Genomic DNA, 25,699 nt, shown 5'->3' on the forward strand with positions numbered 1-25,699 from the left:
TCAAGGGGTGAGTGGTTTGCTTTAGGAAACAATTCTACCAAAAACAACGTGGGAAGAGAAGTAATTTAAAGTGTTTAAGACATTAAATGCGCAACTGACTCTAAACTGCCATGTAGTATGCTTTGTATTATAGGATATAAAAGCTACCCTCCATCTGTGGAATGTTAAGCTGACACCCAAGACAATCAAAGCCTCCCATATTCAATATCCCACTATTTTCTGGTTGTACCAAAAGATAAACAACCAGCAAATGATTTCACCTCTTAAAAAAAAGCATTTACACTTAAAAAATGGGATGAGGTGGGATTCCTTCCTTTTTAAAAATGTTTCTAGAGCTACTAAAAAACTTGCATTTACAAAATAGTTGATAAAAATATTCCTCTGGATTGTACAAGAAGGGAAACAGGGACCACTGATAGGACCAGGTGTGTGATATTAATCAGACTTGGCTTCTTTCTCTCCTGCTTCATCAGAAGCTGGGCTCTCCTCATTTTTAGTTTCTCCATTTTCTGCAGGTAAGTCTTCTTTAGTCTCTTGGTTAGCCACTTCAGCCTGCTTTCCCTTTGCTCCCCTTTTCCCTTTTGTTTGCACTTTTTTGTCGGAAGATTTATCCTTTCCTGCCGCCTTTTTTGGCTTCGTTTCCACTTTTGCAGGAACCGGTTTAGCTGACAACCTCGCCGATCTCCTCTTGGGCTCCTCCTTCGCCGCCCCCTCGGCGGAGCTGACCTTCCTCTTGGGCATCGTCGCGGCAGGGCGGGCGCGTGCCGGGTGCCTGCGGGCCGCGGCGCGCCGAGAGCCTTCGCGAACCTGGGCTGCCTGGCCGCTGCCGCTCCTCCCGCCGCCCGAGCTGCTGGGACCCGCCGACAAAAAATATTTTAATTGGAGATAGGAATAATTTTGTTTCCCTCGTTCTGGATGGATAGTGACATAAAAAATTATCTTGTATTTAGACAATTACTTTTATAAAGCCAGTGACTGTTATCATATGACTGGCATTTAGGTAGAGATCTCATTTTAAGTGCTCTCTTGTGGAAAGAAGAAACACATTATTGCACTGCAGGTTAGAGTTGATGCTTCTTCATTTAGAAAGCTATTTTACTAGATTCTCCTTTGGACTAGTTAGCTGAGAACCAAGTCTTTGGCTTTGCTGACAGCAAATAATAGACTCTACAAGGATTGTTTTTAAATCATTTTTTATCTGACAGAAGTGTCATGTTAACATTGTCAACTGAAAAAAATGCGCAGCCTAAAAGTTGAGAATTATGTTTTATTTGGTGGACAAAATTGAGGACTTAAGCTGGGAACACAGCATCTCAGATAGCTCTGAGAGACCGCTCAGAAGAGGTAAGGGAGAAGCCAGGATATACAGGACTTTGCAACAAAGACCAGGCAGTTTGAATGTGAAAAGATTACTGTTAATTAAAGAAAACCAGGTATCTCAAGTTAAGGAATTTAGTGCTTTTCTGTGTATGGGAACATGCAAACGTCAGGGTTCATTGAGATTATTCCTTTGATATGCATCTCAGCTATCTGGGGCCAGTCCTGTGCTTTCTCATCCTGAGTGTCCTCAGGATGCACCTTCAGGGGGTGGCTGTAGCAGTTGACTGGTAGATGGCAGGCATCCTGTTTCTATCCCGAGTTCCCTCAGGGCTCACCCTCAGGCTGCTGTAATGTAATGGCTTGAGGCTGCAACATCCTTTGTTTACTGATATGGAAGGCAACATTTTTTTTCATTGATAACATTAAGTTCAAAAAGTTGTTTTTGTTTAAATCAGTTTATATCCTTATAGTATTGAGATGAATATCGCAGTCCCCCAAATAAAGGATATCAACTCTCTTGGCAAATGTATTCTGTTTTTCTGGTAGTATATGGATATTTATTCATGAATATTTGATAGTTTAAATATATTTTGAATGCTCATTAAATATTCATATATTATGCATTCATTGTATGATAAATTTAATACATGTTAAAATGAATACAACTTTCAATTGAAATAAACTACCTGCAGGTCTCATCCAGAAGCTTTGGTTTTATAGATTGCCCATGTAAGAGGAAAAATCTCAGAGTGCTTGTGGATTCGGGAGTGTCATAAATTTCACTGGGAAGAACTGTTCAAGTGCTTCTGCCTGTGGAGTTAATGGCTGGCCTACTCCTCAGCTCCTGCAGTGCCAACCCCTATAGCCCCGAGCCTACTGTGTTCACAGAGTGGGTCTTTACTGAATGTGTAAGTAGACCCTGAGCGCTCGCTGTGGGCAGCCTTGTGATACAAAGCCTCTTTCTCAGATTCAACAAAAGATGCTGCTGTGAGGAAAGGTGTTAAGAGGTAGGGGAACATGAAGTGTGATAGTATAGTAAAGTTCATTGAATGGTGGTCATGGGGATTTTCTTATTTTATTATTTGCCTATTTTTGTATAGTAACAGAACTCCTTATTTTCTTTTGGGAACCACTCTTCCATCTCTCAATCAGGTGGTTTCTGCATGCTTGACACCCACAGTCCCCACCCCCCATGGCTCACAGGTGGTCATGTGACTCAGACCTGGCCAATCAGAGTACTACACACTGTCCATAGTGCTTAATCCTCGGTGTTTAACACATGCAAAACCATTGAAAACCTAGAGAATTCGTTTTAATTTTTATTTCTTCTGGAATTATTAGGAAATATGTTGAATCTTTTTGCTGCAATCACTAGCTGTAAGAATCACTTGAATCTAAGAGTCATTGGGGAACACCTTTATTACCACGAGGATTTCGAGTATCTGAAAGGGTGAAGATAACAAAGAGGAAAACGGATTTAAGAAAGACAGAGATGGAGTTGTGTGACATAGTTGGAATCCATAGATTCAGAGTGCCTGACATTTCTCCTGTTCTCTATTATTTCCATTTAGTGTGTGAGCTCCTTTGAGTTTTCAGCATTACCTGCAACTGAAAGCCTCACTCATACAAGAATGTTTTGTTGCCTCATCTTGAAACAGGATTGGAAGTGGAGCAGTGTTTTCTGTTCAGTTTTAGATGGGTTTTTTTTCACTATTTTTTTACTATTTCAAAGTAGTTTCAAATTTACAAAATTTGCAATAATAAAAATAGTGTGAAGAAAAACCATTGTTTACACAGACTACCCAGCTTTACCTGTCTTAACACTCTAGCCAATTTGCTTTGCCATCTATTCTTTATCTCCCTCTATCTCTCCTCCTGTTTTTCTCCATCTTTCTCTCTCTAACATATATATTATAACATGTTATAACATATATATGTCTTTGTGTACATATATACACACACACACATATACATGACATACACACACCACATACATACACACATATATGTATATATGTGTATCTATATAAACACACAGAGTATATATGTAAGTAATTATATATATACATATATACATATGCACATAATATTTTGAGCTATTTTAGGGTAAGTTACACATGTATAATAGTTTGACCCTTTATCCCTAAATATGTCAGTGTGTGTTTCCTAAGAATAGGGTTATCCTCTTACATTTTCACATCATAGTACAGTTATCAACTTTATAAATTTACATGAATATAATCCTTTAATCTACAGTGCATCTTTCAATTTTGTCAGTTTCTTAATAATGTCTTTATAGAATAACCCCGACCAACTCCTCCAGGAGACAGTCAACTGGGTCTGTGACGAAGCTCCAGTTAAAACTCTAGAAACCAAAGCTTAGGTGAGCTTTCCTGAATGCAAATTCTTCATGTCTATTAGCACACGTCATTGATGAGAGGAGTTAACACTGTCCGTGACTTCACCAGGAAAGGACAGCTGGATGATCCATGTTTGGAGACCTTCTAAAGTCTACCAATTGCATTTTTTCCTTTGTCTGATTTTAATTGGTATTCTTTCATTGTAATAGGCTACAGCCATGAGTATAATAGCTTTCAGTGATATTTGTCAGTTTTTCTAGAAAATTATCGAACTTGCGGGTGGTCTTGGGGATCTCTGAACTTGTAATTTGTGTCAAAAGTGAGGGTGATTAGGGAAATGCCCAGACTTTTTAGATGGTGTCAGAAGAAAGGGTGGTATTGTGGACAGTTCTCTAGCATCACAGTATTACATTGACCTGCCCCCGCCCCCTGCCCCAGCTATCAGAAGTGCCCTGTGGTACCTCAGACACCTGGAAAAGGTCACCAAACTTCAGTTTGCTTACACTGAAATTGCCTTTACTGGGTGGGTTCTGTAATTTAATCTCAAACAAAAGATTGCTCTCAAAACACAAGCCTATTTCTTTTGTTCTGAGGGTATTTTAATTGTTGTCTCCAAAAGATGTGAGGACATGTACCATATGACCTGCTCTACTAGATAGCCTAATGACAGTTTTGGGAGAAAGCTTTCTGGGTGCAGCTCTTATTACCTCATTGCTGACTTTATGAGTTAGTGGGAGGTAAGGAAGAGCAATTGGATAGGATAAGACATGCTGGGTTTAAACCAATTTCTACCCCCCAAAACACCTTTGGAGACTTTTCATACTATAATATAGCACGTGCTTGAGAAATAGTTAATATTTTTCCATAGTGAATCTTGCTAGTGAGGGAGGGAAATACTACTAAAAGGAATAGCAGTCTAAAAATTGATTCAAACAAATGTGCCATTAGAGGCATGCAGTTAAAGTAGTGAGTAAAGATGCTTTATTTCTTACAATTCTTTCTATGAACATCCATACTTTAGGACCATAAAAAGGATCAATGGATGTTCTTTCTTTTTTATTAAATTTGTAAGTCATTGGAAAATATACAAGTCCACACTTCTTTGCTCATATCCTGTTCATCTGTGAGTCTTACAATTCTTTCTATGAACATCCATACTTTAGGACCATAAAAAGGATCAATGGATGTTCTTTCTTTTTTATTAAATTTGTAAGTCATTGGAAAATATACAAGTCCACACTTCTTTGCTCATATCCTGTTCATCTGTGAGAGAGGGTGAAAATAATGGCTCAAAATGTTTCCCATCTTTGTCAGAGTCATATATCCTATTGATTGCTTGTTTCCAACAAATGGTGATGAGCCATAAACTCTAAAGCCCTCCATGCCCCATCTCCTTAACATTCTCCTCATAACAACCAGAATCAGGTCCATTCTATCTGCTTTTGTGATTTTAATCATTAGTTTGTAACTTTAATACCATCCATTTTGCTATCAACACGGTAGGTAAGGGTTTTTTTGGATGAAGAAAAGTGAACCTTTTGCATTTTAAAATTGCATTTAATAATTTAGAACCACCATGGGTTTCTGTTCTTAGAAACTACAACCAGATCTCATATCGGCAGATTTGATTATTGAAAGCACAGAGTAAAAGTTGCATTATAATGTATAAAAATGTTGATGAAGAGCAATGGAGTGCTGTGTGGTACAGCTTTGATTTACAGATCAACTAGGGTGGCCAGTTATTGATCATTACCTGTGAATTATTGATACCCTGAGATCAGTGAAATGGTTTCTTTTCAGCTTGTCTCAGTTTACACTTCCTTCAAAGAATGCAGGTTTTGTTTGTAGGACTGTCTTTGTTTGACTTCCCTGAAACCTAATGGTTCACAGTACTTGTTAGAAGAGGATTCTATTTCATCTTGATATTTTAGGTAAATAAAAGTGTCTCCTTGGAAGGGAAGTCTTTCCGTTCAGTGTAGTAGTATTACCCCTTTGTATCAGATTCTTGTAGGGTCCTGGTTCTTTTAATATGAATTTGCCTTAATCATGTAACTACCTTTCCCACTTTTCTTGACCAAGTGACATTAGAGGTATTCTTTTCTTTTCTTCCTCCCTCCCTTCCTTCCTCCTTCCCTCCCTCCCTTCCTCCCACCCTTCCTTCCTTTTCCTGTCTTTCTTTCTTTCTATCTTCTTTCTAATGTGAAAAAGTTGTCAAGTGACAATTAAAACCATCATTATTTCACCCCAAATCAGAACCTTGAAACCACTTTTGAGTATACACTCCCCTTTACTCTTCTTGTGCAATTAGTTATCAAGCTGTATTGATAGTTTTCCTTGATATCTCATCAGTCTTTTCCCCCTTATTCTAATTGTTGCTACCATAATTAAGCACTTGCAATAATCAGCTATTTTCACTATCTGGAGTCCTGCCTCTCTATAATACATGATGTTCTCCACTTATAAATTTCAAAGGTTCAGCCCCTGAAGTTGAATGTAAAATACTACAATCAGATTTTGATGTGATTTTTAGAGGAAATCTATGATTAGAAAAAAGTTAAAGATTCCTTCTGTAAATCATCTTATGGCACATTGCTTTAAATTTTTAACATTATTCTATACAAGTCTGTATGGATGTTCAGAGTGGACAGCTCATCTGTGCAATAGGATGTTTTATTCTAGATCAAAGAACAATTACCACTCTTAGTATGTGAGATATTTTAATGGTTATATTTAAACAGGTTCTTTTCTTTAAAGTTTTTGTTGTCTATTCAAAATCATCAGTGAACTCAAATGCCAATCAACAGGGGCTTGGTTGAATCAATAATGCTGTATCTGCAAAGTAGAATACTATGTAACTATTAAAAGAGATAAATCTACCTGGCTTAACATAGAAAAATCCCCAAGATGGATTGTCAAAGAAGAAAGCAAGCTATGAGGGATTTTAGAGTAGATACACAATTTAGTTGAGAAAATAAGTATGTGTTTACATATGTACATCTGTATGTACAGACAAAGTTTGGAAGGCTATACCCTATTTTATTAAAACAGCTGCCTCTTAGAAATAAATGTAAATAGATTTTTAAAAATTTATACATTTAATTACTGATTGCAATTTTCATTAGGAGCTTGTATCACTTTTATATGCAAAGTTGAAAGAAAAAAATGACATATACCATGAGCGTTTGTAACTATATAAGCAAGTCTAAAGTTAATATTCAAAGCTCCTCATAATTTAGCCTCTGCTGATATTTCCACCATTACTGTTCACTTTGTTAGGATCAGTTGCAGTTTGCTTCTGGTTTACTAACTCTGTTTTGGCCAAAGCGATCTCCCTTTTCCCGAATATGCCTCATGTGAATGCATAGTAATGTCTCTGAACACCTCCATTCACAGGGATGAATCCTGGCCTCCTTTACATGTTAGCATGTGTTCTTGCATCATGTTTTCACATACCTAACACTCCTGCCTACCGATACCAAGAGCAGAATTGTCTGAATGACAGGGATTGTGTACCACTGCCATTGTTTTCTGCAGATCCCTGCACAACCTGTAATTTACATAATTTATTTAGATTGCCCCATATTTTCTTTTTTTTCACATGTTTATTGGAGTATAAATGCTTTACAATGTTGTGTTAGTTTCTGCTGTACAACAAAGTGAATCAGCTACATGTATACATATATCCCCATATCCCCTCCCTCTTGAGCCTCCCTCCCACCCTCCCTATCCCACCCCTCTAGGTCGTCACAAAGCACCAAGCTGACCTCCTTGTGCTATGCAGCAGCTTCCTACTAGCCATCCATTTTACGTTTGGTAGTGTATATATGTCAGTGCTACTCTTTCACTTCATCCCAGCATCGCCTGCCCCCTCCCCTGTGCCCTCAAATCCGTTTTCTATGTCTACATCTTTATTCCTGCCCTGCCACTAGGTTCATCAGTATGGCTTTTTAAAATTCCATATATATGTGTTAGCATACGGTATTTGTTTTTCTCTTTCTGACTTGCTTCACTCTGCATGACGGATTCTAGGTCCATCCACCTCACTACAAATAACTCAATTTCGTTCCTTTTTATGGTGGAGTAATATTCCATGTATATATATATGCGCCACATCTTCTTTATCCATTCATCTGTTGATGGACACTTAGGCTGCTTCCATATCCTCACTATTGTAAATAGAGTTGCAATGAACATTTTGGTACACGCCTCTTTTTGAATTATGGTTTTCTCAGGGTATATACCCAGTAGTGGGATTGCTGGCTCATATGGTAGTTCTATTTTTAGGTTTTTAAGGAACCTCCATACTGTTCTCTGTAGTGGCTGTATCAATTTACATTCCCACCAACAGTACAAGAGGATTCCCTTTTCTGCACACCCTCTCCAGCATTTATTGTTTGTAGATTTTTTGATGATGGCCATTCTGACCAGTGTGCTGTGATACCTCCTTGTGGTTTTGATTTGCATTTCTCTAATGATTAGTGATGTTGAGCATCCTTCCATGTGTTTGTTGGCAATCTGTATATCTTCTTTGGAGAAATGTCTATTTAGGTCTTCTGCCTATTTTTGGATTGGGTTGCTTGTTTTTTTCATATTGAGCTGCTTGAGTTGTTTGTATGTTTTGGAGATTAATCCTTTGTCAGTTGCTTCATTTGCAAATATTTTCTCCCATTCTGAGGATTGTCTTTTCGTCTTGTTTATGGTTTCCTTTGCTGTGCAAAAGCTTTGAAGTTTCATTAGGTCCCATTGGTTTATTTTTGTTTTTATTTCCATTTCTCTAGGAGGTGGGTCAAAAGGGATCTTGCTGTGATTTATGTCATAGAGTGTTCTGCCTATGTTTTCCTCTAAGAGTTTGATGGTGTCTGGCCTTACATTTAGGTCTTTAATCCATTTTGAGTTTATTTTTGTATATGGTTTTAGGGAGTGTTCTAATTTCATTCATTTACATGTAGGTTGTTTATTTGAGATGTTTCTTCTTTCTTAAGGTAGGGTTGTATTGATAGAAACTTCCCTCTTAGAACTGATTTTGCTGCATCCCATAGGTTTTTGTGTCATCATGTTTTCATTGTCATTTGTTTCTAGGTATTTTTTAATTTCCTCTTTGATTTCTTCAGTGATATCTTGGTTATTTAGTAGTGTACTGTTTAGCGTCCATGTGTCTGTATTTTTTGCACATTTTTTCCTGCAATTGATATTTAGTCTCATAGCGTTGCGGTTGGAAAAGATACTTGATACAATTTGAATGTTCTTAAATTTACCAAGGCTCGATTTGTGACCCAAGATGTGATCTATCCTGGAGAATGTTCCATGAGCACTTGAGAAGAATGTTTATTCTCTTGGTTTTGAATGGAATGTCCTATAAATATCAATTAAGTCCATCTTGTTTAATGTATCATTTAAAGCTTGTGTTTCTGTATTTATTTTCATTTTGGATGATCTGTCCATGGGTGAAAGTGGAGTGTTAAAGTCCCCTACTATGATTGTGTTACTGTCGATTTCCCCTTTTATGGCTGTTAGTATTTGCTTTATGTATTGAGGTGCTCCTTTGTTGGGTGCATAAATATTTACAATTGTTATATATTTTACTTGGGTTGATCCCTTGATCATTATGTAGTGTCCTTCTTTGTTTTAAAGTCTCTTTTGTCTGATATGAGAATTGCTACTCCAGCTTTCTTTTGATTTCCATTTGCATGGAATATCTTTTTCCATTCCCTCGCTTTCAGTCTGTATGTGTCCCTAGGTCTGAAGTGGGTCTCTTGTAGACAGCATAAATATGGGTCTTGTTTTTGTATTCATTCAGCCAGTCTGTGTCTTTTGGTTGGAGCATTTAATCCATTTACCTTTATGGTAATTATTGATATGTGTGTTCCTATTCCCATTTTCTTAATTGTTTTGGGTTTATTATTGTAGGTCTTTTCCTTCTCTTGTGTTTCCTGCCTAGAGAAGTTCCTTTAACATTTGTTGTAAAGCTGGTTTGGTGGTGCTAAATTCTCTTAGCTTTTGCTTGTCTGTAAAGGTTTTAATTTCTCTGTTAAATCTGAATGAGATCCTTGCTGGGTAGAGTAATCTTGGTTGTAGGTTTTTCTCCTTCATCACTTTAAATATGTCCTGCCACTCCCTTCTGGCTTACAGAGTTTCTTCTGAAAGATCATCTGTTAATCTTATGGGGATTCCCTTCTGTGTTATTTGTTGTTTTTCCCTTGCAGCTTTTAATATTTTTTCCTTGTATTTAATTTTTGATAGCTTGATTAATATGTGTCTTGGCATGTTTCTCCTTGGATTTATCCTGTAAGGGGCTTTCTGTGCTTCCTGGACTTGATTAACTATTTCCTTTCCCATATTAGGGAAGTTTTCAACTATAATATCTTCAAATATTTTCTCTGTCCCTTTCTTTTTCTCTTCTTCTTCTGGGACTGCTATAATTCGAATGTTGGTGTTTTCATGTTGACCCAGAGGTCTCTGAGACTGTGCTCAGTTCTTTTCATTCGTTTTTTCTTTATTTTTCTCTCCAGTAGTTATTTCCACCATTTTATCTTCCAGGTCAATTATCTGTTCTTCCTCAGTTATTCTGCTACTGATTCCTTCTAGAGTATTTTATTTTCATTTACTGTGTTGTTCATCATTGTTTGTTTGCTCTTTAGTTCTTCTAGGTCCTTGTTAAATGTTTCTTGTATTTTCTCCATTCTATTTCCAAGATTTTGGCTCATCTTTACTATCATTACTCTGAATTCTTTTTCAGGTAGACTGCCTGTTTCCTCTTCATTTGTTAGGTCTGGTGGGTTTTTACCTTGCTGCATCATCTGCTGTGTTTTTACCTTGCTCCATCATCTGCATGATACTATGTATAGTATCATGTCATCAGCAAACAGTGACAGTTTTACTTCCTCTTTCCAACTTGTATTACTTTTATTTCTTTCTCTTCTCTGATTGCTGTGCCCAGGACTTCCAATACTATGTTGAATAATAGTGGCGAGAGAGGACATCCTTGTCTTGTTCCTGATCTTAGAGGAAATGCTTTCAGTTTCTCACCACTGAGAAAGATGTTTGCTGTGGGTTTGTCATATATGGCTTTTGTTATGTTGAGGTAGGTTCCTTCTATGCTCACTTTCTGGAGAGCTTTTATCATGAATAGGTGTTGAATTTTGTCAGAAGATTTTTCTGCGTCTTTTGAGATGATCATATGGTTTTTATTCTTTAATTTGTTGATATGGTGTATCACATTGATTCTTTTGCATATATTGAAGAATCCTTGCATCCCTGGGATAAGTCCCACTTGATCATGCTGTATGATCCTTTTAATGTGTTTTTGGATTCTGTTTGCTAGTATTTTGTTGAGGATTTTTGCATCTATTTTCATTGGTCATATTGATCTATAATTTTCTTTTCTGTGTGATATCTTTATCTGGTTTTGGTATCAGGGTAATGCTGGCCTTGTGGCATGAGTTTGGTATTATTCCTCCATCCACAATTTTTTGGAAGAGTTTTAAAGGATAGGTTTTAACTCTTCTCTAAATGTTTGTTAGAATTTGCCTGTGAGGCCGTATGGTCCTGGACTTTTGTTTGTTGGAAGGTTTTTAATTATAGTTTCAATTTCATTACCTATGATTGGTCTGTTTATATTTTCTAATTTTTCCTGGTTCAATCTTGGAAGGTTGTAATTTTTCAAGAATTTGTCCATTTCTTCCAGGTTGTCCATTTTATAGGCATATAGTTGCTTGTAGTAGTCTCTTTTGATCTTTTGTATTTCTGCGGTGTCGGTTGTTATCTCTCCTTTTTCATTTCTAGTTTTATTGATTTGAGTCCTCTCCCTTTTTTTCTTGATGAGTCTGGCTAAAGTATTATCAATTTTTTTTAATCTCCTCAAAGAACCAACTTTTAATTTTATTGATCTTTGCTATTGTTTTTGTCATTTGTATTTCATTTATCTCCGCTCTCATCTTTATGATTTCTTTCCTTCTACTAACTTTGGGTTTTCTTTGTTCTTCTTTTTCTAATTGCTTTAGGTTTAAGGTTAGATTGTTTATTTGAGATTTTTCTTGTTTCTTGAGGTGAGCTTGAATTGCTATGAATATCCCTCTTAGAGCTGCTTTTTCTGTCCTATAGGTGTTGGACCATCGTGTTTTCATTGTCATTTGTTTTAAGGTATTTTTTAAAATTGCTCTTTGATTTCTTTAGTGATCTGTTGGTTATTCAGCAGCGCACTGTTTAGCTTCCATATATTTGTGTTTTTTACTGTTGTCTTTTTTTCCTGTAATTGATTTCTAATCCCATAGCGTTGTGATTGGAAAATATGCTTGATATGATTTCAGTTTTCCTGAATTTTCCAAGACTTGACTTGTGACCCAAGGTGTGATCTATTCTGGAGAACAGTCCATGTGCAATCAAGAAGAAAGTATATTCTTCTACTTTCGGGTGGAATGTTCTAAAAATATCAGTTAAGTCTCTCTGGTCTATTGTGTTATTTAAAAGCTTGTGTTTCCTTATTTATTTTCTGTCTGTATGATCTGTCTGTTTGTGTAAATGGGGTGTTAAAGTCCCCCACTATTATTGTGTTACTGTATTTTCCCTGTTTTTTGGCTGTCAGCATTTGCCTTATGTATTGAGGTGCTCCTATGTTGGGTACATAAGTATTTATAATTGTTATGTTTTCTTCTTGGATTGATCCCGTCATCATTATATAGTGCCCTTCCTTATGTCTTGTAACAGTCTTTATTTCAAAGTCTATTTTTTCTAATATGAGTATTGCTATTCCATCTTTCTTGTGATTTTCATTTGCATGGAATATCCTTTTCCATCCCCTCACTTTCAGTCTGTATGTGTCCCTACGTCCAATATGGGTTTCTTGTAGACGGCATATATAAGGATCTTGTTTTTGTATCCATTCAGCCAGTGTGTGTCTTTTGTTTGTGGCATTTAATCCATTTACATTCAAGGTGGTTATTGATATGTATGTTACTGTTACGATTTTCTTAATTAATTTGGGTTTGTTTTTGTGGGTGTTTTCCTTCTCTTGTGTCTCCCACTTAGAGAAGTTCCTTTAGCATTTGTTATAAAGCTGGTTTGCTGGTGCTGAATTCTTGTAGCTTTTGCTTGTCTGTAAAGATTTTGATTTCTTCGGGCTTCCCTGGTGGCACAGCGGTTGAGAGTCCGCCTGCCGATGCAGGGGACACGGGTTCGTGCCCCGGTCCGGGAAGATGCCACATGCCGCAGAGCGTCTGGGCCTGTGAGCCATGGCCGCTGAGCCTGCGCATCCGGAGCCTGTGCTCCATGTCGGGAGAGGCCACAACAGTGAGAGGCCTGCGTACCGCCAAAAAAAAAAAAAAAAGCTATGAAAACAAAACCTATGGATGGAGACCTACATGAAAGATGGAAGAGTATAATAATGGTCAGAGTACATTATTCTGGCAGAAGCAACAGCCCTTAAGGAGGACAACTTTATAAATTACAAATTGGATTTAAATAGACAGGGAATTGAAAGTGGAGACATTATATTCTGCAGAAGATGATGGACAGGGGAGAACAAAGAAAATAAAACTGAGATTGTTAACAAAATACAATGCTAAGCATATGTTAGGACTGAGTCCTTAACTTTCATTTTTATTAATGACTGGGTGAGTATAGATTACTGACTACACAGAACCAAGCCTGGGAACACATTTTATATTTATGATCTTTGTGCCTAAAACTAGATTCTCCTGCAATTTAATATGACACTAGGACAATGACTGGCCAAGTTTTAGATTAATCACTCTTACACAAAGATTTTTCATTCATATAATCTCAAACAAATACTGCGTCATCAATTAAGTTCCAGATCCTATGCACTCTGGCTGAAGATATAAATATCTTGCAAGCCCAGCGTCACTTTCCTCTTTCTCTGGTAACAAATCACACTTTCTATTATGACAATGGCCCCAGTTATCGGCCCAGGAATAAACACTTGACTCAGGAAGAGCCAATTAAAGCCCTCCTTTAGAGTTGATCAAGAGCTTTAAGGTTAGAGTATTTCAATCTTATGAAATTTTTGTAAAACAAAATTATTTCAAAATCTACTAATTATTCTTTAAGTTCTAGAAACTGCATTCTGTGACTAAGAGGACAATTTATTTGCTGTCGCTTCTGCTCTGCCCACTTTATGTTTCTGTTATTGTGAGATAAAGGCAGTGAGGAATGGCAAACCAATTCTGATTCATTCAACACATGAGTGCTTCTTAGGTACAAAACACCATTCTGAACATTGTCCAAGGTAAAAAGATAAATAATACCTAGCCCCTTATAATACCTAGCCCCTTACCCTCAAGGATCTTCCAGCTTAGCAAGGGAAATAAAACATGCACACAGATGACTGCAACAAAAAGAAGATAATGATTGCTGCCAGATGTTTGGGGAGAATGAGTAGAGCAAAGAGAGAACACAGAATAAGGCAACATTCAACAGTCAGCCAAGAACTATTTGTTGAGCAATTGCAAGCTGTGACCTGGAAATGGAAGAGGAGAACATAGATCTTCACATGGGCAGGTGAAAACTCAAGTGTTATTACTTGTAACACAGCTCTTCAAATATATTTTTTGGCACCAAGTGCCTACTAAATAGCCTTAAATTAAAAACTAAGTAAGGATACAGTCTCTATCAAATATAGCCTGAGGTACTGATGACCTGCAGGAGGGGACACCTTTGAAAAACAGCTTCCTAACTGCACTACAGCCTGCTCTGGCATCCTGATTCCACTCCCCAAACCCCCCAAATCTTCAGCCAGAAAAAAAAAAAAAGAATGGATCACTGGATCACTGGATCGATGGGGAGATTTCTGTCTGCTCCTCCTACTGTCACCTCTTTCTTGCTATTTCCTGCCCGAGGAAACCTGACATCAGCCCAAAAGCATCTCTGGAAATGGGCAGGCGGGAGCCTGTCAGCGCCGGAGAAGAAAGTGCGCTCTGCAGAGTTCTCAGTTGTTCCATCTCTCGCGATGAAAGGAAGAAAAGGAGCGAATCCGCCACAGATCTACTGGAGACCAGGGTTACTCCATCCGGCTCCGGCCACAGTAACCCCTGAAGACCAGAGATGCATTTCCATTCCCAGCAGTTCTTGTTGGCGTCGTTCCCTACAGGCTAGCCCAGTGCCTGGCCCCGGGGAAGTCTCTGCGTAAAGGTTCTGGAGGTCATCAATCAGCCTCCTGTGTGTGTGCGTTTCTTAGGAAAAACTGGCACAGACGAATTAGCAGTAGAGACTGGGCTCCCTACTACCCTTCACGCTTGTCGGCATCACCTTCCACTACCTCGCATTCTCCGGGCGCTGACAGCCCCGGCTCCGGACCTCAGGGGTGGAAGCAGTCAGCCCCAGCTAGAACCGCCCTGTCCGGGGCTGATGCCACCCTGCGCCTAGAATGTGCGTGTGGGTGCAGGCGGGCGAGCGAGCGGCTTCTACACTGAGACCGAAGCAGGAGCTCAGCCTTCGCCTGCGACCTGCAATCCCGATTCCCTGGGGACCTCGAAACTCCCAATCGGAGGTACTCCCCCCCCCCGCAGCCGCCCACCCATTCCCTCCCCCCTTACCTCAGCACGCAGCCCCTCCCTGCGTGATGATACAAAACCGTGGGGAGGGTGGGCGCTGGGAAGGGTGGGGAGAGCCTGAGAGCGAGCGAGGGTGGGAGGGAGTGGGCGGAGGAGGAGAGGGAGCCGAACGCGCATTTAATGCGATAGCCATCCTCGCTCTCTCCCCAGTGCTGGGCCGTTGGAGAGCTCGAGCTGCTAGCCACCGAGCGCGAGCTCGAGCGCGGCGCGCTGGCCGGGGAACCCGAGAGCGCACGGCGCCCCAAGCTGGCAGGCGCCGCGGGAGCCCCCACCCTCGCCGGCTGCCCTTCCCCGGGCGCCCCTACCCTCCTCGCCCGCAGGAGACCCTGGGCTTCCCCGGCGGAGCTCACCCCAAGGGGCCAGGACTCCGGCGAGCCCGCCACCGTCCCCTCGAGTGCCGCCGCCACCACCGCAGCCGCGGGAGCAGCACGGTCCAGCTGGGGAAGCTGCTCCGCGCCCTGACTTTGATGAAGTTTCCCTGCTGCGTGCTGGAGGTGCTTCTGTGCGCGCTGGCGGCGGCGGCGCGCGGCCAGGAGATGTACGCCCCGTACTCCATTCGGATCGAGGGGGACGTCACCCTCGGGGAGCTGTTCCCGGTGCACGCGAAGGGTCCCAGCGGAGTGCCCTGCGGCGACATCAAGAGGGAGAACGGGATCCACAGGCTGGAAGCGATACTCTACGCCCTGGACCAGATCAACAGCGATCCCAACCTGCTGCCCAAAGTGACGCTGGGAGCGCGGATCCTGGACACTTGTTCCAGGGACACTTATGCGCTCGAACAGTCGCTCACTTTCGTCCAGGCGCTCATCCAGAAGGACACCTCCGAAGTGCGCTGCACCAACGGCGAGCCTCCGGTTTTCGTCAAGCCCGAGAAAGTAGTTGGAGTGATTGGGGCTTCGGGGAGTTCGGTCTCCATCATGGTAGCCAATATCCTGAGGCTTTTCCAGGTAGGAGGCGCTCCCTCCGGAGCAGAGCGCGCCGTAGCTCCCCGCGCTCTTTATCCTGAAGGCTGGCTTGGACTCCAGGGGTGCGGGGTCTGGTCAGCCTTCGCTCATTTCCACCCTGGAGATCCTGCCGAATCCCTCCCACCTCACCCGAGGAGGTACTTTCCCTGCTTGATTCATTTCTCTTCCATCTCTCCCCTGTCCGCGCTCCACTCCATCCGGCTTGACATTCTGGATTTATGGCCCCATTGACAAGAAACAGTCTCCGAAAAACAAGACGATGATTTAAATGGGTTTGCATTAGAGTGAAATATGGTTCCAAAACAGGCTTGTAAAAGTGCCGGGCTCCTGTGAGAGCCACTTAGGCGCAAGGAATATGAAAGATGAGAAGACGCCTAGAAACTAGGCATTTCTCAACTCTCCAGCTTCCCTGCCCCAAGCCGCCCGACAAGCTGCAGCTCCCTTGGAAAATTTCGAGAAGAGCTTAGGGAGGCAGTTCTTAAACCGAAGGCTAGGTCTTCACCTACATTTGGACGTGAATTGCCCATTTCGCTTGGGTTGGATTTCCCGACCTGTAACCTGTCTCTGCGAGGGCATGGGGCGGAAGGCGTGGGGACTGTCTTCAAGCGGGGAGAAGCCACCCGCAGACGTGCCCCCAGGTGATTTGCTCTGAGCAGTTGTTTGCACCGTCTAAACTGCCTTTGCGATCCGGCCACTGGCAGGAGCCGGGCGATCCGCTTTCTACTCCTGCCAGCTCAGAGCCCGGAGGTGAGCTCATGCTAACTGCGAAACGCAGTCGCTTCTTCTGCACCCACCCGGTGCCCATCCTTTCCCACGACCTCCCTAACGCAGCCCCCAGCCCCAGTCCTGGGCTTTGAGGACGATTCTCAGAGCCAGACAAGAAGGCGCCTGGAGGGAGGCAGTACGGTGCGCTGAGCAAGGCCGGGCGGTCCTCTAGCTCCGGGCGCAGGCGGGCAACGGCGGAAGATGCGAGGACGGCGGATCGGGCCCGTTGAGCGGTGGGCGGTGCTGCAGTGCTCTCTCGCCGTCTGCTCCCGCAGCCTCGGCCCCACGGCTCCTGTGCCGCCCTGGGTATAGATGGATGGCTTCTGGATGAAGAAATTGAGTTTCAGGGTCTGCGTGACTATGGGTTCTCTTGTTTCTCTGTCTTTCTTCCTGTGTGTCTCTCTCCTTGTGTCTCTTTCTCCCTGCTTTTTTTTTTGTCTCTCTGTTTTTATGTTCTCCCTTTCAATTTCTGCCTCTCTTTTCCTTCTCTACCCCTATCTCCAAGTTTTTTGTTCATCTCTGTCTTGAAGTGATCCTTTCCTAATGCACAGCTCTCTCCCTGCCTGGTAGGACCCAAGCTCAGTTAGTCCCTTCTCCAGATGTTCTGGCTGACCCTTATGCTCCCCGTAGCTAAAAAGTCGGCTCCCTCTCAAGTGCCTTTCCTGAAGCACGTTGGGTTTCTGGAGGGGACTCCTTGTGATTCAAGCTGTCACTACATCAGCACCCAGGGCTATGAAGGTTGTGCTTGTGCCAGAAGGAGGGGTGCCTGTCTAAGGCTGCAGCCTGGTATGGCCCCTCTGAGCCTCTGAGCGTCCCTAGCACCTGTTGAGTATGCCACCTCTAGATGTTTGCAAGGCCAAAAGTGCTTCTGGGCAGCCTTCACTTTGAGGTAATGCTTTCAGGAAGAGCCTGGGTTGTTGTAAGCAAAACCCAGAAGCACTTCCTTTACCTCTGAGCTTAAACTAGAGAACCTGGGGAGGCAGCGCTGCAGGGAGGATGAGGCCAGAGGTCACCTGAGAACCACAGGGGCAACTCACAGTATTTTTACTGGAGCTCTGGGGGTTGAAGGCACATTTGCTGTTTGACATTTTAAAAATTATTTTGGTGCCTTCACTTGGAGCTTGGGCAGTACTGCAGATGGGCCTGCCTGTCGAAAAAAGAGAGAAATCTTAAAGTCAAGAGAGAGCTTGCAGACTAGGCTGAAGGATTGTGTTTGCTGAAAAAGATTCCAGGGGGAGCTGATTCCTTCTCTGGTGTGTGGATCTGAGGCACCTGCAAGAAAAGAGAACGCTTGCCTTATGCTTAGTTCCCCCGTTCCCTGGGCTGGGAAGGAAAGGAACTGAATGCCAGCATTAGCAGTGTGCGTTGGGACCAAAACCATTCCGAGAAAACACTGTCATTTTCCTCTAATTTGCAAATTGCAGCTATTCATGTTGGATTGAACAGCTGAGGGAAAAGAGCCCCCAGTTTTCACCTGCATTTATTGAGAAGAGGCTGGTAGTAGGAGGGATGCACCAACTTGTAGCTTGTGCTGCAAGTTGGATATAAGCTTGGTGTGAGCATCCTGGTTAACCACTGCCCACGTTCAAATATACGGAGATAGATTCCAACAATCTCTTCCCGTAGCCTTATTTTTGCGTGTGATCTTAGAAGCTCCTGGCATGTAAGTCCAGTCCCCAGTTTCCCAGCCTCTGTAAACCTGCAAAATGAATAGAGAGAATAGTGGAACACAGACCCATTGTTCAAAGACACAGTCACTTTAGGGAAAGAGGAAAAGAACGGGTAGGTGAATCTTCTCTGGGATTGCAGGGTTCAGCTCAATGAAGACTGTCCTGTATAAAAGAAACTCCTCTAAATGGTTGAATTCTTAGCTCTCCGGAGATTTGAGTTTTCTTTTCCCCAGTCCCTGCGGGTTGCTGTGGGGAATGTGCCAAACCTATCATTTGAGATAAAAATTTATGGTGAGGTAAGCTTCTAGGCTGGGGGAAGGAAGACTTAGTGACTGAAATGGGGGATGCTAAGCACTGGGGGGCAGGAAGGAACAAGGAGCTAGTGATGGATGTAACAAATGCTGCAGCTGCCAGCAAAGCCTGGATTGAAGTTCCTTCCTGAAAATGAGGACCCGGGCAAGAATGACCACTCAGATGTAAACAGTGTCTCTGACTGGGAATTCTCATCTGCCTGCCGGTGGGCCAGAGCCGAGCAAGTCCTTTCTCTCCTCTGTATGCACACTGAATTGGTTAGTAAGTGACATGTCAGAGGACATGAATCATATTCAGTGGATCTTTCAAATCCAGGAGTTTGAGGCTAATGAAATTAGTGTGTGGCCAGGGCTCTGCCAACTAGAACTAAGTCACTGCAGCCACCCTGCAATGCATTTTCAGCCTGAAGGGAGCATCAGGGAGGAATTCCGGGAGATTTGTTTCGGAGCCTGTACAAAATAATACTCTCCTAATGCTAAGAAAGATTAAATGTAAATTAATATTGACTACGAGTAACATATTTAAAAAATAATCGCCGAGTGGGGGATGGCTTAAAGTGGAGAGATTATATAATATGGTGTCCAAAGAATAAATCTCCTCTGACCGCTGTTTCATGGGCTATAAGTAAGATATATTACAATGGAAAGTAATGGGAACGTTTTTATTCAAGGCTTCTCTGCTATTGACTTGAGAGCAAACACTCTGAGAGTATAAATTACTCTTGCTATGTGCTGACTCTGAATGAACAATATTTCATGTGCAGTGACATGGTCTAAGCTATAGACTTGGAATTGAATGGCATCTGTTTCAATTGTTTTGTTCTCTCAAGAGCAACTAGATAGAAAAAAGTGGTCAATTTGACCCTTGTGGGAGCGTGTTGCAAATCTAAACCTGTGTCCCTCATACCATAAATGAAATACATTTGTAAATTTGTAAGTGTTTTCCTTCTGTTCATTGATGCTCGAGTATAATCTCAAACTTTGGGAGCAACATTTTATACATAAGTACTTGGTTTTCTTCCTTTCTTCTTTCTCTTTCTCCTCTCTCTCTCTGTCTCTGTTTCTATCTCTCTCTCTCTCTCTTTCTCCATCTTATGTAATCGGATAGAACTGGGCACCTAGGATGATGTGGTGTTACTATAGTGGGATTTTTTTTTTTAAAAAAAACAACTCTAACTTACCCTTTTAAAAATGTCATAAATACAGGTGTCGGTGCCATTTGGAATAGTCTCTATAACAATTTCTGTCTCCACATTTACTGTGTTTCAGCAAATTTACCTAACAGATGGTGAGTGGGCAATTTTTAAAGGGGCATTTTTTAAAAGAGCGGAGAGGGAAGGAATAGAGACAGGCACATTCTATATTTGAAGTTACCTCCACGTGTATTTTATGTATGTATACCCATACAATTAAGAAGTCTTTGGATGTTTTATCTTCAAGAATAATTCAGATAATGGATTACTTGAATTATCATAAACATTTAGGGTTTAACAGATTTGTTACATACAGACGTTGTATCATGGATTTAAAAGACCACAGCCAGCGGGCAGCGGCGGGCGGAGAGACCGAGGGGCGGCGCGGGCTGGGCGGCGGGTGCGGGGGTCCGTGCTTCCTCGCGGTGGAGGGCTGGGGTTCGCCGGAGACGCCGGGTTGCTCCGCGTTGCCAGGTTACGGAGCGCGTGCCCCGCGCCCGCTCTTCGGCCCGGGCCGCCCTCGGCGCCGCCTGAGCCGCGGTGCGGGCTGCGCGGGGCGCCGGTTCCGCGGAAGCCTGGGTCGGGCGCTGCGTACGGGACTCTCGTCGCGCGTGGACAGGGAGCGAGCGTGCGGGGGACGTAGGGCGCCGACCTGAGGCTCCCCGGCGCTCCGGCTCCGCTCAGGGCGCCCTCTCAGGGGCCTCCGGCGCGAGGCCCCCTTTGTGGTCAAGGTGGCGGCGCCCAGGCGGGCCGCGCCGAGGTGAGCTGGAGCCGGGCCCGGAGAGGGGCGAGTCTGCCACGCCCAGGACTTGGACCCCGGCCTGGTCTCCCGTCTCCCGGGGAGCGGCGGGTGAGTGGGCGCGGCCGCGCGTAGGTCCCTCTCGTGGGGTGGTCAGCTCTCCGTGCGTCCGCAGACTTCTGTCGTCTGATAGTCAGATCTGGGGTGGCTCAGGTTGGAGGCGAGGGTGCTTGATTGTGGAAACCTGAGGGGTTTAAGGACTCTCTTGGGATCGTTTCAGACCCCAGCAAGAAGCTGAGCAAGTTTCCTCCTGACTCTCTTCCCGGCTAAGTTTTCTCGCTTCTCTGAAGGTGCCAGGTTTTCTGAATCACCTTGTTACCCGGGGGGATACAGTTGGTGGTTCTGACCGTGGAACGTAGGACCCGGCGCGGGGAAGCCTGAGCTGGTTCTAGTTACTTTGTTTGCAAAGCACTTGTCTTGTCTTTGGAATCTTTGTGTATGTAACCAACGTTGGGAAGAGCCAGCGTTTTCTCCTCCAAAACACTGCGAGGGGTAACTTTATACGTAAGAAACAAGTGGGCGTTCACATCCATCTCTTTTCCAGCCACTGAGTTTTGGTTGCGTTTCCTTTCTTTAAGTTTGTCTCGTTCTGAAGTGATAACAAAAAAAAAAAAAAAAAAAGAAAGACCATAGCCAATTACACAAAGTATAGTCTCAGTCCTGCCATTAATTAGCTTAAGTCATTTAATTTTTCTAGGCCTCATTTTTCTCATGTGATGTTTTTTCTTTGAAAAAGTATAGTTTCTAGAAGTCTCTAATCTCTGTGTCATAGTTCAGCTTGGAGAAAACCTGTTCTTATCCAAACTCCATGACATTGTATTTCCAGCTCCAACTTTGGACTTTGAGTGAGTTGGGGGCAACTTTTTAAGGATATTTTCACACAGCTTTTTTAGTTAATATCGGTCTAGCTGACTTGTCATACTCAGACTTTCTCCCATATTCTTTTACCAGTGTGTTCCTTAGTCATATATATAAAGACTGTTGTGGGAAAAATGACCTCCTGGGTCAGCTTACTGCATGGTCATCGACACAGGGCAGGGAGTAAGATTCTGTGGATTTTACAGAAGCAGATACAGGTTTCATTATCCATGTCCTCTCCCCTTTCATCTTACAAAAACAGCAGGCTTTTCTTGGAGAACTGCCAGATAATGCCATCCTGCCTCCTCACGGGCCCCGGGGATGAGTCTCCCAGGGACTGAACTCCAGTAAAGCAGGTGATTGGCTCATGGGTAGGCATCTGACCTTGGCTAAGTCTATCAGACTGCTCCCCAGGACTTTTCTCTCAGAGCAAAATGGAAGAATTGTCTTTTCTCTCTGGAATTTCTAAGCTGGGGAGATACGACTCTGGGACTCCCAGTGACCATCCAGCACAAGAAGAGACTTTCTGTAAAATAAAGGCTTGCAGAGGTAAGCAGGGCTGAGCGATGGAGAGAGAGCTGGAACCCTGCTGATACTCTGGAACTTCCAGATCCAACTGTATCTGAATATGGCTGCATCCCTGAATTTCTAGTACTTGTTTGTTGAGGTTGTTGTTGTTGTTTGGTTTTTGTTTTTAAATTTCCTTTGACTATTTTGAACTTGTTTTCAGCCATGTGCATTTGAAAGCATCCTAGCTAAAAGAGCTAATTTCCTACATTAATGTCAGGTTTGCTGAGTGGCATTCCTTAAGTGAAAAATAATATCCGCTATTTTCTTTAAATAAAATCCTTCTAGCTCAGGTTTGAGATATTCAAAACTCTGCCTCCTACCCCCCTCTTTCCAACATTTACTATATCACCTTGAAGCATTTGTGACCACATCTTCCCCATCTAGACGCAGTTGAGAGAGAGAGCAAATACTTCTGATATAAACCGCAACCTATACGCCTCCTACCTGGAAGCTTTAGAACATACTTGATTCTTGTCATTAAAGCAAATCTTTTGTTGTTGTCTCCAGGGCACAGAAGCATTTTCATGGCATAATGGAGTACAAAGTACATTAAGCCTAACTCTACTTCTCACCCTCTTTTACTTTAAATAGGCAGAAAAGAACAATCTCAAACACATTTTCCCAACAAATAAAATACATATACAATTATGTTTAGAAGACATTTATGCAACATATAGTTAGACTGATGAATTAATGGACCTTTCGCCAATTGGCACAGTAAATATATATGTTCAATGTGCTTAATTAAAAAGAAGACAATAGGGCTTCCCTGGTGGCGCAGGGGTTGCGAGTCCGCCTGCCGATGCAGGGGACGCGGGTCCGGGAGGATCCCCCATGCCGCGGAGCGGCTGGGCCCGTGAGCCGTGGCCGCTGAGCCTGCGCGTCCGGAGCCTGTGCTCCGCAAGGGGGGAGGCCACAGCAGCGAGAGGCCCGCGTACCGCAAAGAAGAAGAAGAAGACAATACCATATGTTTGCAGGTTAGTTATCTGAGAAGAGTATTGTGCCAGCACACTTGATGCTACAGTATTTCGTGCTTGACAGGTAACTGCTTTCAGTTATATTTACTGCTAAATGTTTCTTGGATCGAGCTATTAAATTATGAGGCCAAAAGTAAAGTGACTGAAATTACAATGATAAAGGGACACATATCCCACTTTATGAGAACAGAAGCTCTAATTGCTTTTCAGTACTACTAGTAGTGACCACAGTACTAATCTGAGCCCTTACTATGCGCCGCTGTGCCCATATACATTTAGTTCTTACCGTAGTTCTGCAAAGGGCATGTAATAATCCACCCTGTAAAGCTGAAGAAAGTGCTTCCCATAGCTGAAAGTCACATAGCTGGTGAGTGGCAAAGTCTGGATTCAAACTTAGAGTCGTCTGACAATGCCCAGGTTGTTGACCACTATGTACACTGCTCAGTTGTTGCACCAATAAAGAAGTGCTTGAAATAATTATAGATTTGCCTACCCTGAGACTGCAGTGATTTAAAGACATCAAAGTTGCCAGTTGCTTAACCACATCTACTTACAGTAAGAAATTACATTTTATTTCATTTCTAAAACAAGATTAATTCTGCAGGCCCATCGAAACTTGAGCACACAAATCCTACCTCCAAATGAAAGATGCTTCTTTTCCATTATTCAACAGATGGCCCTGTACAGAGGCAATAAATATATAGTAGAATTTTCATTCAAATAAATGAGAAGAGAGGTTTCTTCTTGTCCTGATTCAGTGCCCATCTTTATGGATTATGATGGCTCTTCCCAAACTTTACTTCATTCACTCCACTCTTTCTACAAAACTCCAGTAATGGAATCCATCATTCAGATATATGTGCAAAGCGAAAGGACTGTATTAATACAGTTGCTGAAAGTCACGTTGATAGAGCACAGGAAATACATCCTAATAAATGCAACATTAATGTTTGTGCGGGCCTTGGAGTGAGGGGTAGAAGAATTTTCAGTTTAATGGAATATTTTGCCTCTTGCTATGAAAGTGTGGCTTAATAGTCTTGTAATTGGTCATTTACAGAATCCTCCATCTCTGGGTTTCATGCTTTCTTTACTCTGCAGCTGTTGATTCCTTCTCTTGTTCTGGATGGAGGATAGCAACGAAGCCACTTCAAAGGGCTCAGCCTGCCTTTCTGTGTTATTGTTTAGATGAAGATATTTCCATTTATTAAAGCACACTGTTTAAACATTTTTATCATGTTTTAAACTTGACTGTGTTCTGAAGGTATGAGCACAGGCAGACATAGTGGGGGATGTTTTCCAGGAGAAAACATACTCTTATCAAAGGAATTATCAAAATTTTCATGTATGGAGTGAGAATCAAATTCTGGAGTTAGACCTGAATTTAAATTCATACTCACAACTTATTACCAGTCTCATCTTGATCAAACGGTTAGCACACTTCTCATCAATTTCCTTATCTTTGAAAGCGGAATAAGAGAAGTATGCCTGGTGGAGTTACACATAAAGCTCATCTGATAGAATATTCATAAGGATTTTGCACAAAATACACATGGAAATATTTTAGCACCGAGTTTAGCGTGCAATTCGTCTTCAATACATTAAAGAGCTATTATTTTATTATTATTATGCTATCATTAAATATCACTATTACTTAAATGTCGTTATTGCTAAAATTGCTGTAAAATTACCGCAATAACCCATGATGAATTCCCCTCTTCTGTTTCCTTTGTTTAAATGGAAAATATATATATAAATCTAGACAGAGAGCACTTTAGTGATCCTATTCCGTGGAGTGAGAATTTCCATGGCACTGATTAAAACAAATCCTGAATTGCATGGACTTAAGATAACAGAGAGGGGCTTCCCTGGTGGTGCAGCGGTTGAGAGTCCGCCTGCCGATGCAGGGGACACAGGTTCGTGCCCCTGTCGGGGAAGATCCCACATGCTGCGGAACGGCTGGGCCTGTGAGCCATGGCTGCTGAGCCTGCGCGTCCGGAGCCTGTGCTCTGCAACGGGAGAGGCCGCAACAGTGAGAGGCCCGCGTACCGCAAAGACAAAAAAAAAAAAAAGATAGCAGAGAGGCTAAGAGGTTTGAAGTTAGACATCCCCAAGTGTGAATTCTACTGTGACCCTCTTCTAGCTCTAGAACCTTGAGGAAGTTGCTTAAACTTTCTGAGCTTCACTACTAGTTTCCTCATCTGTATCTTTTTCAGGACTATTTATCAAGCATCCTCCTGTTCTCTATGCTTGGATGTATCAATGAATAAATTAGACAAGAGCCTTTGCCTGCGTGCTCCTTCTTGCATGCTTTCTCCCTCCTTACACTCTCGTGTGGAAACGGATG

General features: G+C 42.4%; 1 protein-coding gene across 1 annotated transcript; it reads right to left on the reverse strand.

Annotated features, from left to right (window-relative positions):
- Window positions 1-278: 278 nt before the first annotated feature.
- Window positions 279-855, reverse strand: LOC132530301 (non-histone chromosomal protein HMG-14). Its single transcript, XM_060167423.1, has one exon. It carries the CDS (start codon window positions 739-741, stop codon window positions 436-438), a length of 306 nt encoding a protein of 101 aa, XP_060023406.1. The 5' UTR covers window positions 742-855; the 3' UTR covers window positions 279-435.
- Window positions 856-25,699: the final 24,844 nt, after the last annotated feature.

The sequence above is a fragment of the Lagenorhynchus albirostris genome, chromosome 12 (genome assembly GCF_949774975.1).
Source record: "Lagenorhynchus albirostris chromosome 12, mLagAlb1.1, whole genome shotgun sequence".
Lineage (NCBI taxonomy): Eukaryota > Metazoa > Chordata > Mammalia > Artiodactyla > Delphinidae > Lagenorhynchus > Lagenorhynchus albirostris.